We start from the raw sequence: 16932 nt of genomic DNA, 5'->3' as shown, positions 1-16932 counted from the left end.
TCTCATAAGGTTTCCAAAAAAAAAAAAAAATTGAATACACACAAGTCACTTTTAATATGTATATTCTGAGATTCTTTATCTTTTTCAACTCTCCAAACCACTCTCACGTTTCATTGTAGAACAAAAACATAACCATAAAACTACAAACACGTTGATTAAAAAAATTATTTTTGATGATAAGCAAGCTAGAGCACCTACTACTTTCTCAGCGCCATTACTATGAGCTAGCAGAAGTAATACTTCTTTACGAAAATGCACCCTGCATAACAAAACATGGGGCAACCCCTACAGAAAAAAAGAACATCTGTTAATAGGATTATTTATTCAATTGCTTGCTGTATAAATGCAGAGAGTGCAGAAACACATGCAAATAGGATCAAACAATTGTTGGCATCACATTGTCTAGATACTATTAAGTTGATGTATGACGATAGTGTGTTTAGGACAATGAAGCGATAGAGAAATAGAAGAGATCTGGACTCACACCGGGCTTTGACATCAGACCAAATGTGTATTGGAATCGCTTCAATAGAGAAATTAGAAAAATTCCGGCATCACACCGGCCTTCAGCTTCACATCGAAGGTGCCTTGAATGACTTTATGTATTTGCACATATGATGTGAAGAGTGTGAGGTGTATGTAGAAAATATGGGTGTATAAAAAATGTAAGGTGTATGTTGAGAGTGTGGATTGTGAGAGTATTATGAGAAAATATGTGGGTGTATTAAAATAAAATTTTAATTGTAAAAACAAATGTCGAATGTATTCAATAATATGTGGAGTGTTGATATATATAAAAAGCCTTTATTATTTTGACAATATGTGATATCTTTAATTTCCAATATGAAAAATAGAATTTTAACGAAAAGCTCCAGATATTGTTCACTTTAATGAAAATCCACATTTTAACACTAAAAAATCAATTCTGGTACTATTTACTTTACCCTTTATTTTATCCTTATCGTTAAAACTCAAAATTTTCAAATCCTTTTTATTAGTTTTTCTTATAAAAAATTCAAACTTGTGCGCAAAATGGCACACTCACTGTACCTGAACAATTGGCCTATCCATATTTGCGTTTATTTTGAAGTTTATGATGATGGCTTGAGAAGCAATACAGTTGTCGTACATGGTCATATAAATTGGAGCAATCTTGTGGTAGTGCAGAGTCATGTATATCACATCCCATCAATCGCATTCATAGTGCTATGCAGTTTTGGAGAAACCAAAAATGGCATTTTGCAACCTAAAGATTTAGTTTAGAAATACGAACCCCGATCCTCTCCGGATCCTAATAATCTAAGTCTAAGAATCAAACGATCCGAGTTGTTAAAATTTGATCTAATGGCTACAAATAGGGGGTTCCTCTAAAAGTTATAATAATTGTAACCGTTAGATCAAATTTCAACGACTTGAATTAAATGATCCTTGAGCTCATATTATTGGGATCCGAAGAAGATCCGGGTTCTAGAAAAACAACTAACTAGCTCTCGTTTACTGGTACTTGCTTTATTTTTTGGTTGAAATGGCAAGCCTGAGCCCCAGCAAAATGGAAAAAAAAAACGGGTACTTTCTTTTTCAATGTCAAAAGGATGTCAAGTTTGAATCTCCGCAGAGCATAGTGAAACTTGGGAGGGTAATGTTCCAGTACCCTAGCAGCCTTTTGTCACATTACGCGTACGGTGGCGCCTTTTGAGCTGAATTTCCATCGAGTACCAGATGCCAGTAGATGAATGGATGCTTGGGAGTGTTATCCGAAATTGTAAAGGTTGTTTAAACTCAAGGCTGCTATATAGGGCCATTTTACATGGGAATCTTTCAGGTCAAAGCACAGAGCTAGTTGATTGCTTTAACTGTATGGTTTTGTTGTCATGAAGCGTTATCTCTAATTATTATTTTTCTCATTTAAGTCCCAAATTATACCGATATTGATCTGAAAGACTCATCTTCCAATAAAACTACAATCTAGTAATATTCACCTCTACTTGTAATTTATAGGTGTAAGGTCACAAGTTTGACTCTCATAAATATTAAGTTCAGTACCTAATTATGATTGATTAATTGAGTGTTCGGCCCAGATCCCCTTCGTCATCATCTTTATATCAATAGACAAAAAAGAATAACATCTTGTAAATAAAAAAGTTTTTTTTTAAACGAAAAAAAAGTATTTTAATTGTAGAAAATATAATTTCTACATAATAGAAGGATAAATGTAGTATAAACTTAAGGTTAATTGTATTGCACGTACACAACCAAAACATCGAACATACTCAAAACGGAGTTGGTGCCGCTTGAGTTTGTAGAAATACAGGTACGAACTATTGTATTTAGCAGTTCTTGAAGTTTGTTGTTCCATCTCCAAAACTTGTCAGTTTTGTTCTTTTTGGGTCAGGTAATATTCCAATGTCCTATCGCACATATCGATATATTCAGAGGCCGAGCTAGCATCAAAGTGTCTTATTTGCTAAAAGTAAATGAGGTTGGAAGCAAGATATATAAGATATAATTAAATAAAATTGTTATTAGTATTTCAAAAATTTTATTCTACATTCTTTATAAGTATATTTTTGTTTCTAATTATAGAAAGTCTGGAGAGTCAAATAAGATTTTTTTGGAGTACTAATAATAACAAGTTATAATTATTTATTAAGAATGTGATAGTAAAGTATTTAATAATAATATGGTTCAAATAGTATGATTTTATTTGTATGTATGAATAGTAGTGGATACAACCACACGTCTTATTATATTTCCTTTTAGAAAAAATTAGGATTTGGTCCTTATCCATAAATGTTTTTTTACTGAAACATTAATAGTTTTAAATTTTCTGTTGAAGTCTTTTGACTTTTGTATATGTCAAATTTTTAAGTTTAATCAATTTCTAGGTCAGATTTTCTTTCTTTAACTCAAGAAACACATTTATTCATTTCCGTTTTTGTTCTTGATTCTGTTTAGGATAGTTAATTTATATGTAAGGGATTTTATTGTTGTTCCATATCCCTAATATCCTCTCTTCTTCTTCTTTTTTTCTTTTTTTTTTCTTTTTTTTCTTTTTAAGAAGAAGAAACGGTAGCGGATTTATTCAAAGACTTAGAAAAGCATACAATCATCAAGGAGTGTCACAGATTAAATCCGGGTGCTCCTCATACCAATAATTAGGAAAATTCGACATTATAGCCAACTTGGCTACTTTATGCGCCACACAATTGGCAGATTTACGAACCTGGCAAACTTTTGACTCCACAAATCACTTTAATTTGAGATTTGAGTACAAAATTTTATAGGTTTGAAGAATTAAGTTATTCTTCTCTAGCTCTTTCGTTGTGTCTGCCTAGATACTCATGGCTAGGCAAATTTTGGAAGATGTCATCCGGTACTTGAATAGGCAAAGATTAAAAGAGGTGCATCTGGTATTTTTCTTCTTGACATATACCATCTTAATTGGATTGAGTACGTGTTGTGTTGTATGTTTGTAACCCTCATCGGGACAAGATATATGATTTCATCTACTTTTGAATATTTATTTTATTCTCATTTTTCTTTTGGTTGATTTCAATTCATCTTTTATCAAGATTGTGGTCACTTTCATGCCTCTTTTGTTTGGGCCTTAATTTGGGATTGTTTTAAACGTAATTATGTTGAGGTTCATTTTGTTTACTTGTAATTGCAACAAATGACAACCATTATTCATGCTATGCTTGCATAAATGACGTCATATATGTATGTAAGTCCTTTTTGGAAATTTTGTTTAAATTATTTGGCGAAAAAGATAAATTGTTAAAGAAAAACAATTATGTGTTGATTGTGTTTGGCATAACGATTGGCTTAAATGCATCAAGAAGTTAAAACACATATATACTTTGAGTCAAGTTGAAAAATATTTTGGCTTCAATATAACATTTGAGTGTAAAAGTGAAGCTCGCTCCAACAACAAGAAGATATTGTATTCCAACAAGAATAATAACATTTTAAGTTTGATCCCGATGTTTTTTCTTTCAAAACACACATATACTCAAACGTTAACCATTTATCATTTTTGGACTCAAATATAAGAACATATACTAAATCATTATAGATAGATCCAACGATCGCGACAAAACTTAGAGGAGATGAGTTTTTTTATTAACCATTTAATTTTCGTTATCGACTCGAAACAGCTTAACCTCTAAGTTTCTAACACTGATCAATATGCATCTGAACAAATCTTGTATGCAGATAATATAGTTAAGTGAAAAGTTGAATAATCAATGATGGTGATATCATGAAAATTTCTACTATGTTAGACATTTTTCACGACCGTTGAATGGGCTTAACTATAATTTTGAATGGCAGGGACTAAACAATCATTCCGAAATAAAATTTGAGTATGCTTAGTGGATGCCATTTGGCATATAATATATGCTGATATCCTTTGTTACTTAAAGTGCAAGCAACCGAAAAGTAAATTTCCTACAGATTATGGAATCAATGGGACGTAACACTTTTGCACATTTTTATATCGAATGAGTGGCTACCATAGTGCCATATCATGTGAATTGATAACCAAGTGCGATTCTATATTGTTTTGGGAAACGTACTACCAACCTACACGTCGCCCCTTTTTTGTTACATTATCAATGGGTTTTGACTATCTTAGCACCACTTAAAATAGGTTGACATTAGAGAGATCAGATCACTGTCTCTCTATCTTAATTATGACTGATATATATATATAAATGTATTAAATTAATGATAATAAAATTAAGAAACGTTAAGTTTATTAAACACATGTTAGTCAATGGTCACAGAAAAACTATAACTATTTGGGGTGCAAAAGGTTTAATCTCATTAGAGAAGCCAAATAGGTGGCCTCTCTGTGGTCTAACCATTGATTGACATGTTTTTATAAACTTAATTTTTCTTACCTTTATTATCATAAATATATCATTCATGATTAAGACCACATCCATTTTGAACACAGAAAATTTGATTTTTGGACTCCTTTATATCAATTAAAAAGAAGTTTAACTATCAACTGCCATATCATGTGATCCACAAAAAATGGTCTAAAACATTAATCTTCCTAGCATTTTCCCTTAGAATGTGTTTTAACTAGTTATACAATTAAACTATGAAACGAGAATATCATTTAACAAGTTTACTCGAGTTAGAGAGTGTTGTTCAGATATGAACTTGTTCATATTTTTCAATTTGTTATATAAACTAAAATTTTAAGCAATTTGTCAAACCAACTTTACAAAATCATTAATTTGTTTTCTCACCCTAATTCTGTTAAATTTTACATCCAGTATAAGTCATGTGCGAGCATATGACTTGTGCTTGGGGTTATTTAGGATATTTTAACATATTTTCACAAGTTTTTAACTTTTCTTTAGTACAAACACTTACACTTTTTACTTTTCTTTAGCACATATGCATCTACAACTCAATTTATGGCACAAAAACGTCAACTAGTTTCTCATTTATAAAGCATGTGACATGCTAAAATGTAAACTCCCACTTGTGTATCATTACATATTTGGAATAACCAGAAGAGAGTGCATTGCATGATCATTTCATTCCTATCATATCAAAAATATTGTTCCATTGCCTGAGAAACTCTACAGTTTTTTGTCGAATACAACTTAATAAAAGGGAAGTGAGGTATTAAAATCACCGAAACAACCCTAAACACAAATCATGTGCGATGCACATGGCTTATATTGGATGGAAAACTTAACGGAGTTAGAAGAAGATAACAAATTAATTATTTCAAAACGTTGGTATGACAAATTGCTTAAAATTTTAGTTTATATAACAAATTAAAAAATACATACAAGTTCATATAACATTTAAAAAAAAATTCCCAATAAGTATTCATTTGGCAACACAATATGGTAAAAGAACATTGTTCTTTAGCAAAACGAGATCCTATGCCAATGCTATTGCTATCTCATGGGCGAGATTTTGATACGAATTTAATCATTATTTTCTAAAAAGGAAAAATCATCTATGGTATTTTAATCAGACATTGAAATTCAAACGAAAGGATTACTTTATTTACGTAACAAAAAAACAACGAACCATGAGCGAAAAACAGAAGAGTATTTGTTGGTGATACAGTCTAAAATGAATGAAAAAGGTCCCAATAATAATTTAATGATTTGTTCTTTTTTTTTTTGTGACGATAATTTTTCTTACTCCCAAGTATTATTATTTTGTTAATACAACAATATAATTAAAACAAAATTGAAATATTTGGTTTAAATCAATAATGGCTCAACCATAATATTTGCTATCACTCGCATTTACGAGAGACAAACTTAAAAACAGTAACACATTTGGATGAAGAAGATAAAATTGAAATTTTGACAAAAGTCAAAATTTATACATTATCATGCACCAATCAACTTGTTCGGATTCATAAATATAGAAATTTAAAATTTCCGTGGAAAATAAAAACTTGAAATTTGGAACCTAATTATGAAGTTTAATTAAATTTCATGTAAATAACTGTCACTTCCAAATTTTTATGGGTGAGGGTTTAAAAATAGCAAATTCTGTATTCAAATTATATTGTTCTTTTAAGTTAATCAAACAAGAAAATTCACAGATTCTACAAAATAAATCTCATCATTTTAAAAATTTGTAGTAATCTTAAATTTTCTCACTCAAACAGCGTGTAACTTGCAAATGGAGAAATCAGGGTGCAATATAAGATAGTGAACGCCTAATTATTTGATTACCCAAGTAAATAACGACCCTACTAATTAAAAAATTAAAGCAAAAAAAAACAAAAAAGGTCAACTTTTCAAAGTTGAATAAATACCAGGAAATATCACCAACATTTCTCCGGCTTTCCTCTAAAAATTAAAAAATAAAAATAAAAAATCTCAGGCTTCTTTTACAAAACACCAAATAAATCTCACATAAAAAATTAAAAATTGGGCAGGAAATCTCGTTCTTGTCCGAAAAGAAGCTCAAAATCCAGTGGCGAATCCGTCGAATCAAACAAAAACCAAAGGGCAATTCAGGTATTCCATTTCTACCTACACCTCCCGGTACTCGACGCGTGACCGCGCCTTCCCAAACAAAAGGCCGCGAGTCCACTGGAAAAGCACTATAAAACCCCCCAGCTCACGAAACTCTCAAAATTCAAAATATCCACCGCAAAAGCTCTCAGGAAACCATGAATTTGCGGAGCGGGTTTCCGCTGCTGCACCAGCAATTCAAGGCGCTGTTCAGCAAGAACCTCCTCCTCTCATGGCGGAACAAGAGGGCCACATTTCTCCAGCTCTTCTCCTCCTTCTTCTTCATCTTCCTCATCTTCTGCATCCAGAAGGCGATCGACGCGCGCAACGCCTCCTCCACGGCGTTCGAGAGCGTCGCCAATCCTCCAGCCCTGGCCGCCCCGCCGATCCCGCCGTGCGAGGACAAGTACTACATTAAGATGCCGTGTTTTGACTTCGTCTGGAGCGGAAGCGACAGCGCGAGAATTCAGAGAATCGTCGGCGCTATTAGGGATAATAATCCCGGTAGGCCGATTCCTTCGGGTAAGGTAAGGAGTAGGAGTTTGAATTTTCGTTGCCTTGTCTCGTGTTTGGCTAGCGAGAAAATGGGAGAGAAAAATGTTGCAGCTATTTTTGCTTTTCTTTTTTTAGTTTCTAAATTTTTCTAAATTTTAATTGTGGAAATGATAAAAATTTGATATTTCTTGGCCACGTCAGCTGTGCGAGAGTTTAATTGGGTCTTGCTTGAGATTTTGACTATGGGCATATTAATTTGTTTAATTTAATGGAGTTGCTTGTTTGATTTATGAGTGCACATACCAGATTTACAAATAAATGAGATTCAAAGTTATCTATGTAGCGCCAAGACAACTGATAACGTTAGTGAGAAACACTTAAAAGGATCAAACTTTTGACAAATAAAAATTTTAGTAGCGTTATTGTTTTTGCTTATTCGTGCGCATTTTATATTTTTTTTCATTGAATGTGAAAATTGTATGAAATTATATGATGATGCTGAAGTATTCATTTCTGAAATGTATGAGTTCAGTGGAACCTTTTTTTTTCCTTGGGTTATATGTACTGCAAAGAAACTTTTCAAAATTGTAATATGAAAAAAAAAAAAAAAAAATTAGGTTTGGTGGTTGATAAATTTAGGCTAAATGGAGGGGAAAAAAATTGGAATCTTAATCCTTTTTGCTTATCTTTGTAGGTGGGTTCAGAGAGTTTGTGTTATGTTTTGTTCATGTGCATCGTTTGTTGTCTAAACAAAGTGATGATTGGTATGGTGTTAGTATGTTGTTTTCGTTGCAGGATCCTTGAAAATCCAAATTTAGCATAAGAAAGTCTGAATATCAAAATATCGGATAGTAACTCTTGTCGTGCTGTTTATTTGTGAAGGTCAAATCATTTAGGACACCAGCTGAAGTGGATGCATGGCTGTATAGTAATCCTATGCACTGCCCAGGAGCTTTGCATTTTGTGGAAAGAAACGCCACTGTTATCAGCTATGGCATACAGACTAATTCTACTCCTGTTGCAAAACGAGGGCAATATGAAGATCCCACTTTCAAATTTCAAATTCCGCTCCAGATTGCTGCTGAGCGTGAAATTGCACGGTCTCTGATTGGAGGTAATAGGTTTTGTTTCTCATAGTTCTTTATTGTTTGCAAAAAGCCTTACTTACATGATTTTAAGCTTGACCTTGGCTCTCACATAATGACTTGTCAGATCCAAATTTTAGCTGGTTCGTTGCATTCACGGAATTTGCACACCCTGCAATGGAGCTTTTCTCTGCGTTGGACACAGTAGGACCGACCTTTTTTCTTGCAACTGCCATGTTTGGTTTTGTGTTTCAAATGACTTCTTTGATCACAGAGAAAGAACTAAAGCTTAGACAGGTGATGGATCTAAAGCAGCTTTATGTTAATGCGTGTGATTCTGTCCAGTTAAATGGGTTTAAGTATTACTGCAGTGTTGTTCTTTTGCATTATCAATTAGTTATAATGTTTTATCTTGTTTTGGCCAACAGGCAATGACAATGATGGGTCTCTATGATACTGCATACTGGTTCTCATGGCTCACATGGGAGGGAATTATTACGCTTCTTTCATCACTTTTCATCGTTCTCTTTGGAATGATGTTTCAGTTTGATTTTTTCCTTAACAACAGTTTTCTGGTCTTGTTCCTTGTCTTCTTTCTTTTCCAACTCAATATGGTAAGACTGTTTTTTGTAAATACTTGTTTTGATTCATTATTGTACTTGCTGAAATGTTTTTAAGAAGCAATCCTTATAATAACCTCTAATCCATCCATTCTAACATTTCATGCAGCTTGGTTTCGCCTTTATGTTGTCAGCCTTCATAAGCAAATCATCATCATCAACAACTGTGGGGTTCTCTATATTTATTGTTGGTTTTATGACCCAGGTAAGATTGTCAGTTCAACATTTTGTATTACGGGTTGTTAGTTTAATGGTATTCATAGCGAATTTTTTCCTTGCAGCTTGTTACAGCGTTCGGATTTCCGTATTCTAATAGTATCTCCAAGACCTACCGAATCATCTGGTCATTTTTTCCACCTAATCTTCTTGCCAAAGCTCTACAGTTACTAGCTGGTGCAACATCCACTCCTCAAGATATTGGGATTAGCTGGAGTAGAAGAACAAAGTGTGCACCAAATGATGATGAATGTGTTATAACAATTGTATGTAAACACATTGATCCTCAAACTCCAACACATACAATAGTTTATAAGTCTTTTGATTGTTTCTAATAATTAATACTTTCATTTAAACTTTGATAGAATGACATATATGTATGGCTGGTGGTCACGTTCTTCCTCTGGTTTGTACTGGCTATCTACTTCGATAATATCATCCCTAACATTTCTGGTGTGAGAAAATCGGTGTTTTACTTTTTAAATCCTTGGTACTGGTTTGGGAAAGGTGGAAACAAAGTGAAAGGTAAATAACACTGGAAATTCAGGTTGTGCTTGAGTTTGTGTTGTTAGATGATATTTATGGCGATGTTTTTCCTCTTTTTCATAGAGGGCGGCATTTGCAGTTGCATAGGTTCAATTCCATCACAGGAGCAACTTACTGCAGATGATGAAGATGTCCTTGAAGAGGAGAACATTGTAAAACAGCAAACTAGGGAGGGCATAGTAGATTCAAACGTTGCTGTTCAGATACGTGGCCTTGTCAAGACATATCCAGGAACCACCAAAATTGGTTGCTGTAGTTGCAAGAGGACTTCATCTTACCATGCCCTCAAGGTAAAGAACCTTTTCTGACTTTTTGTATTTAGAAAAAAGTTGAGACTGAAAGGACATCTTGTATCACTTAGCTGCGTAGAGGAATTGCCTTCTGAGCTAAACTTATGGATATTTCATGATTTTCATCAGCCATCATTCATATTGTAATGCTTGAGACAAAGAATATAACGTAGACACAGCGTATCTGATCAGTTTTCTTCAATTAAATAATGTAGTAACAATGGATATCTTTTGAATAACCTTCAGGGTTTATGGGTGAACTTTTCCAAGGATCAGTTATTTTGTTTACTTGGACCAAATGGAGCTGGAAAAACCACGGCAATCAATTGTCTAACTGGAATCACACCAGTGACAGGCGGAGATGGTAATACTATTCCTTCGTTTTTTTAGTTTATTGATAAAGCAATTCTGGGATGAAATCATTGATAAAATTATAAACTATATTGTTAACAGCATTGATTTATGGATATTCTGCTCGAAGCTCGGTCGGCATGGCAAAAATTAGAAAAATGATAGGAGTTTGTCCGCAGGTGAACTGCTCTCCCTCCTTACACAAACACACATAAACGCGCGCACACAAATATTAAAAAAATATGCAAATTACATAGTTTTCGTCGTGTTGCAGCAACTCAATGAAATATTTAGACTTAAAATCCATCAGTGAAATATTTAGACTTAGAATCCTTATGTTGTCTTTGGTCGTAGTTCGATATTCTGTGGGATGCATTATCTGGCAAAGAGCACCTCCACCTGTTTGCTAGTATCAAAGGCTTGCCCCCATCTTCAATCAAATCGGTATGTGCTATGCTAATTAAAGGAGTAATTCTTCCCAGTATTTCACATGCCTTCTTCGATAGTGTTTGAATTCTTGGTATACTAAAGATGAATCCTCTTCTGATATGTAGGTTGCTAAGAAGTCATTGGCAGAGGTGAGGCTCACTGAGTCAGCCAAAATGAGAGCTGGGAGTTACAGTGGAGGAATGAAACGTCGCCTGAGCTTTGCGATAGCCCTCATTGGTGATCCAAAGTTAGTCATTTTAGATGAACCGGTATGGAAATTAGAATTTTTTTCCCCATTATATTTGAAAATAAAGTTCAGAGATTACATAGGACATCAGGACATAAATCTGCTCTGAAGATTAGCCCTGAATTAACTGATATAATAATCAGACCTTTATTTAAGCTGCATGCCTAGAATCAACCCTTATACTAAATGACAACTATCAGCCTATACCAACGAGAAAAAGTTTATCTAGACACTCGACATTTATATGATTTAGTTTATGATCTGCAGACAACTGGTATGGATCCAATAACAAGAAGGCATGTGTGGGACATCATAGAGGATGCGAAAAAAGGGCGTGCAATTGTCCTTACCACTCACTCGATGGAAGAAGCTGACATTTTAAGTGACCGTATAGGAATAATGGCAAAGGGTAGGCTCCGTTGTATTGGAACTTCAATCAGGCTTAAGTCCCGGTTTGGGACTGGTTTTATTGCTAATGTGAGCTTCACTGGAAGCACCAATGGACAAAGTTCTCCAAACAGGGATGCAGTTACTACACCTCACCATGAGGCTGTGAAGCAGTTCTTTAAAGATGTATGTTAATTTGTGAAAATGATTTAAAACTTTTTTTACACAGAAGGGTTAATTTCTAACAAGGGAAAAGTTTCGACAGCATTTGGATGTTTTACCGAAAGAAGAGAACAAGGCCTTTCTGACTTTTGTTATTCCTCATGACAAAGAGGGGCTTTTGAAGGTAATCATTTCACTTTCTACTTTCTTGTATATACTCGATTAAATGAAACTACTATGAATGACTTGTTCTTAACAGAAGAGTCTCAGTTACGGAGTCTGCAGTTTTGCCACTGTTCTTATTCCTTTGGATTTTATAATCTTCTGCAGAATTTTTTTGCGGAGCTACAAGACAGAGAAAGTGAATTCGGTATATCAGACATCCAACTTGGTCTTACAACTCTTGAAGAAGTTTTCTTGAATATTGCGAGGCAGGCAGAGCTAGAAACTGCCACAGCCGAGGGGAGGTTGGTCCCTCTCACTTTAACATCCGGAGCCTATGTCGAGGTAAGCACAATTTCACTCCCTTTGTAGTACTCCGTAGCAAGATACACTGGCAACGACAATAAAAGCTGGCATAAGTTCATGTCTTCCTCCTTTACGCTAACTTATTTCAATGATTTGGCAGATACCTGTAGGAGCTAGGTTTGTGGGGATTCCAGGGACAGCTTCCGCTGAAAATCCAAGAGGGACTATGGTAGAAGTTTACTGGGAGCAAGATGATTCCGGTGCCCTCTGCATATCTGGCCACTCACCTGAAGCTGCAATACCACCTAATGTCGAACCAATGTCTTCCTTGGCTCCAACTTCACGCAGAAGCAGCCGGTCACGACAAGTTCGTGGAATTGTGATTCACCCGGACCAAATCAGTAACACTAGTCCTACTGTTAGTTAACAAGTTACTAGAGGTACATTTTCTTTTAGACATTTACAAAGTACCATCAGTGGAAGCACATAGACATTTTACAGTTATTTTTAAATAAATGATTGAGAAATTACACGTAAATTACAATTTGTCGAGAATCTTATTATATACTACTGTCTTTCAAATATTCGAAGTTCAGAAACAGCCTTTAATTTTGATTCGGTTAGGTGGAAGGTTGGCCATCGTTTTCTTTTTCTTAGAAAACAGAGGAGAAACTTGTAGGATGTTGCCTGCAAGAAAAGCCAGAGCAGATTATTTAACGTATGACGATGAATTCAAACTTAGAATTTGTCGATTGTTTAGAGACCCTTGACCTTTTGGTTGCTTGCTGACTAAACAATGCCCATTAATTCACGTTTTTTTGTAAAAAATACAAATGTTTTATTTTTTTCAAAATATTTTTCGTAAGCATTAATTTTTTTTTTTTATAATGTATTTAGAAGAGAATTTACAATTTATTAAGCAATAAATGTATATTTAGTAGAATATTTAAGCTGAAAAGTAAAAAAAAAAATAAGAATAGTATAGAGATGTTAAAATGTATATGTAGTGTATATTTTTATTTTTTATTTTTGGAAAATATTAAAGATGTTAAAATCACCTGTAGGTGAGGCTTATACAAAAAATAGCAAAAATTTGTTTTGTTAAGTAGGCTTTCACACTCTTTTGGTTGGTTCTATTAATATACTTTTCCGTTCAAATATCTTTAAATTTAGGTTTTAAATCGTTGATTACAAGTGTTTAAATATGAATTATAATAGATTTTCTAGGGAAAAGTATATTTTGAAGAGTATGAATACGATAGTTTGTTGTAGTCGCAAAAAAAATTAACAAAATTGTACAAAATGATTCAAATTATTGGGGTGCAGAAAGTAATTCGTGAGTTTGTGGCACCCCAAGAATTTGAACCATTTTGGTACATTTTTGTTAATTTTTATAAATTTCTCTTACCACTACAATAAACTATTATTTTCATGTTCTTCAAAATATATTTTTCAATGTGTGAAGCTCGACTCGTTTTCTAAGCACACGAGAGTTCACCTCATTCTGCGAGCGCGTAGCCCGCCTCATCATGTGTGCATGTGTTCTTCTCATTCTACACGTGAGGTGTTCGCATTGTTTTGCATGCTAGAAACCCGCCTCATTTTGCGTTCACAGAGCTCGCATCGTTTTAGTGTGCACGAAGCCAGCCTCATTTTACATGAAAAAGTATATTTTGAAAAGCATGAATATGATAGTTTGTTGTAGTGGTAAGAAAAAGTAACAAAAAAGCACAAAATGATTCAAATTCTTGAGGGTGGCAGAAAGTCATCGCATGACTTTTCTGGCACCCCCAAGAATTTGAATCATTTTTATTAATTTTTATTTCATTTCTCTTACCACTACAACAAACTATCATATTCATTTTCTTCAAAATATATTTTTCCGTGCATGGCCCAACTCGTCTTCTAAGCACCCAAGAGTTCGCATCGTTCAGCGTGCGCAGAGCCTGCCTCGTCATGTGTGCCCATGTTCATCTCGTTCTGCATGTGAGGTGTCCACATTGTTTTGCATGCTAGAAACCCGCATCTTTTTACGTCCACAGAGCCCTCATCCTTATGGCGTGCACTGAGCCAGCCTCGTTTTCCATGCGCAAGGCTGACCTCAATTTGTGCGATGTATCATGCCTCTTTTTCTGTGCGCAAGCTCGCCTTGTTTTTGCTTGTCAGACGCTCGCCCTATTTTTTGTGATCAGAGCCCACCTTGTTTTGCATGTCATGATTCGCCTAATTTTGCATGTCAAGCCCACCTAGCACCCATGTCTTTTGACAAAAAATGCAAATTTTTTATTTTTGCAAAATATTTTTCCTGAGCATTAAATTAAACTTTATAAGGAATTTGGAAGTTGTTTTACAGTTCATGGACCAACAAAATATATATTTAGTAAAATATTTGAGTCAAAAACTAAAAAAATAAGTGAAAAATATAGTAGTGAGACCCATATAATTGTCAAATCGGGTTCGATGCTCAAGAATCTCAACAAAAAGTCTCACCTTAGTTTTCAAAACTTCACAATGAGGCAAAGGTGAAAATAAACAAATTGAACAGTAATTTATGTACGAATTTGCAAAATCGACAGAAAACCGTGAGTTATCCACGTTCCTTTGTAAAAAAATGCAAATTTTTTATTTCCTCGAAATATTTTTTTAAATTTTTGTGTAAAAATTAGAGATGTTAAAATCACATGTAAATAGAAAAATTTTGTTTTGTTAAATAGTCTTTCACCCTCTTTTGGTTGACAAAGAGAGTTTTATTAATATACTCTTCCATTCAAATATCTTTAAATTTAGGTTTTAAACCCTTGATTATAAGTGTTTAAATACGAATTATAATTTGAGGAAAAATATATTTTGAAGAATATGAATATAATAGTTTATTGTAGTTACAAAAAAAATACAAAAATGTACAAAATGATTGAAATTCTTGGGGTGCCAGAAAGTCACGCGTGTTTCTGCCACCCCAAAGAATTTGAAACCTCTGCAAAACTAGTTGTGAGTAGTAAGGATAATCTCCCATGAATCTAGTAGATATTCATGGCATCTGGTTCGGAGCTCCCAAACGCAGTTATTAGCTTTCAGAGATACTTTCGAGGATATCCGCGAAGTCTCTGAAGCGCTTCAAATGTGTATGCAAGTCTTGGTCATTTCTCACCCGCAACCCTTCCTTTGTAAATGCCCATCGAAAATTCTACTGCGACAAGCAGAGTCACCTCCTCCTCACCACCTGGGACGAACCTACGAGACAACAACACTTCTCCATAAAAATCAACCAAGAAGGAAGTCCAACTCTTGTCACCCACCTTCTAAAACTTCCAATACCGCCAAGCAAGAATGTTGAACGTCTCTACGGAGCGCTGAGCATCAGTGGCTTAGTCTGCCTTTACCTTTCTGACACCTTGTACACCATTCAAACGGATCACAACCATCCTGTTCGAATATTCAATCCTTGCACTCAAGAGTGTATAGTTTTTCCTCATGATTCACCTGCGTACCGCACCATCCATGTTACGCACCACTTTGGGTTCACTCCCCTCACGAACGAGTGTAAGGTCCTTCAAATAAAAAGGTTCCAGCCTCTAAAATCGAGAGGGGGAATGAGCTTTATGTTTTTCAAACTAGGTACAAGTTCATGGAGGCGAATAGAGGTAGATATTAACGATCTCCGATTCGATCCGCTGAAGTGCCAATTTGGCAGGAGAACCGTGTTCTCCATGGAGCCATACATTGGATGCATGACTCAACACAAAATATTATCGCGGTTTTCGACCCTGAAGACAAGAGATTCAGAGTCATCCCATTCCCAAAAGATTATGATTACGGAATTCATGGTATTAACGATAAGCAAGGTAATATATTTGAAACGGAAGGGTGTTTGCCTCTAATAAGTGACAGGCAATTGAATCAGATGAATACAATGGAATTATGCATTTTGAAATGACTACCAAAATCAGGTGTGGATTAAGAAAACTATCACCCTTCCCTTTAGCTGGAGGGAGTTAGGATACCATATTCCTTTCTATACTACTCACAACGGCGAGCTCCACCTCCTCCAATCTTCGAGATTATGAGTTTTAGAAGTGAAAGTTTTTTTTTTTTTTTTCCAGAATCGATACTTCCGAATGACATTCGGCTGAATTTTCTTGCTAATTATGATGACAACATCGTCCCCTTAAGGTGAGATGACTTATTTCATTTTCAAGCTTCAATTCAATGTTTTTTTTGTTGAATGTTGCAATTTGGTTCATTTGCTAAATGTTTTTTTTTTTAACATTTATTCAACAATTATCGTCTATGAAATATGATCATAGAACTTCCCGACCAAGTGGAGGCTTTTGGTGTCCAATTATATTCGTCCACTTGGCAATTAGACCAAAAGCCGAAAATTGAGAGTAACCAAGTCCAAAGTATAATCAAAGAACATTATGGAATCGGTCCCTGACAAGTGAAATGTTTGAAAAAATAGTGTTTGAGGCCCTGAGGGTTCTGGCTAGAATGAATTTTGCTTCAAGTTACGTAATGATTTCGCTTTTCTTAAGACTTTATTTGTCATCATTTATACTGTATTTTGAAAATTCTTCTACATGAAAAACTTGGATAAATACTTTGGATACTATATGAATAACTGTCTGC

The 16932-nt window shown here is 34.6% G+C and overlaps 1 protein-coding gene and 1 pseudogene across 1 annotated transcript; both read left to right on the top strand.

The window, feature by feature from the left end:
• The first annotated feature begins 6836 nt into the window (after positions 1–6836).
• Positions 6837–12890, top strand: LOC103938290 (ABC transporter A family member 2). The gene is made up of 16 exons (XM_009348296.3): positions 6837–7537; positions 8388–8619; positions 8718–8887; positions 9019–9204; positions 9320–9415; positions 9492–9692; positions 9792–9951; positions 10036–10262; positions 10509–10626; positions 10716–10792; positions 10968–11057; positions 11168–11311; positions 11557–11862; positions 11942–12022; positions 12169–12345; positions 12467–12890. Exons 1-16 carry the CDS (start codon positions 7169–7171, stop codon positions 12731–12733), a joined length of 2901 nt encoding a protein of 966 aa, XP_009346571.2. The 5' UTR covers positions 6837–7168; the 3' UTR covers positions 12734–12890.
• A 2446-nt stretch (positions 12891–15336) lies between these two features.
• LOC103938303 lies at positions 15337–16685 on the top strand (annotated as a pseudogene).
• Positions 16686–16932: the final 247 nt, after the last annotated feature.

This window comes from the organism of the source record quoted next, unplaced genomic scaffold (assembly GCF_019419815.1).
Source record: "Pyrus x bretschneideri cultivar Hongxiangsu unplaced genomic scaffold, Pyrus_bretschneideri_v1 Contig29, whole genome shotgun sequence".
NCBI lineage: Eukaryota > Viridiplantae > Streptophyta > Magnoliopsida > Rosales > Rosaceae > Pyrus > Pyrus x bretschneideri.
Note: the sequence above shows the minus strand (reverse complement) of the source record. Positions and strands in the feature narration are given on the sequence as shown.

Excerpts from the sequence above, each read along its gene's own strand:
- LOC103938290 (XM_009348296.3), top strand. The coding sequence starts at position 7,169 with ATGAATTTGCGGAGCGGGTTTCCGCTGCTGCACCAGCAATTCAAGGCG. Across the intron at positions 8,888-9,018 it reads AAGAACTAAAGCTTAGACAG|GCAATGACAATGATGGGTCT; the intron begins GTGATGGATCTA and ends TTTGGCCAACAG. Across the intron at positions 9,416-9,491 it reads TTGTTGGTTTTATGACCCAG|CTTGTTACAGCGTTCGGATT; the intron begins GTAAGATTGTCA and ends TTTTCCTTGCAG.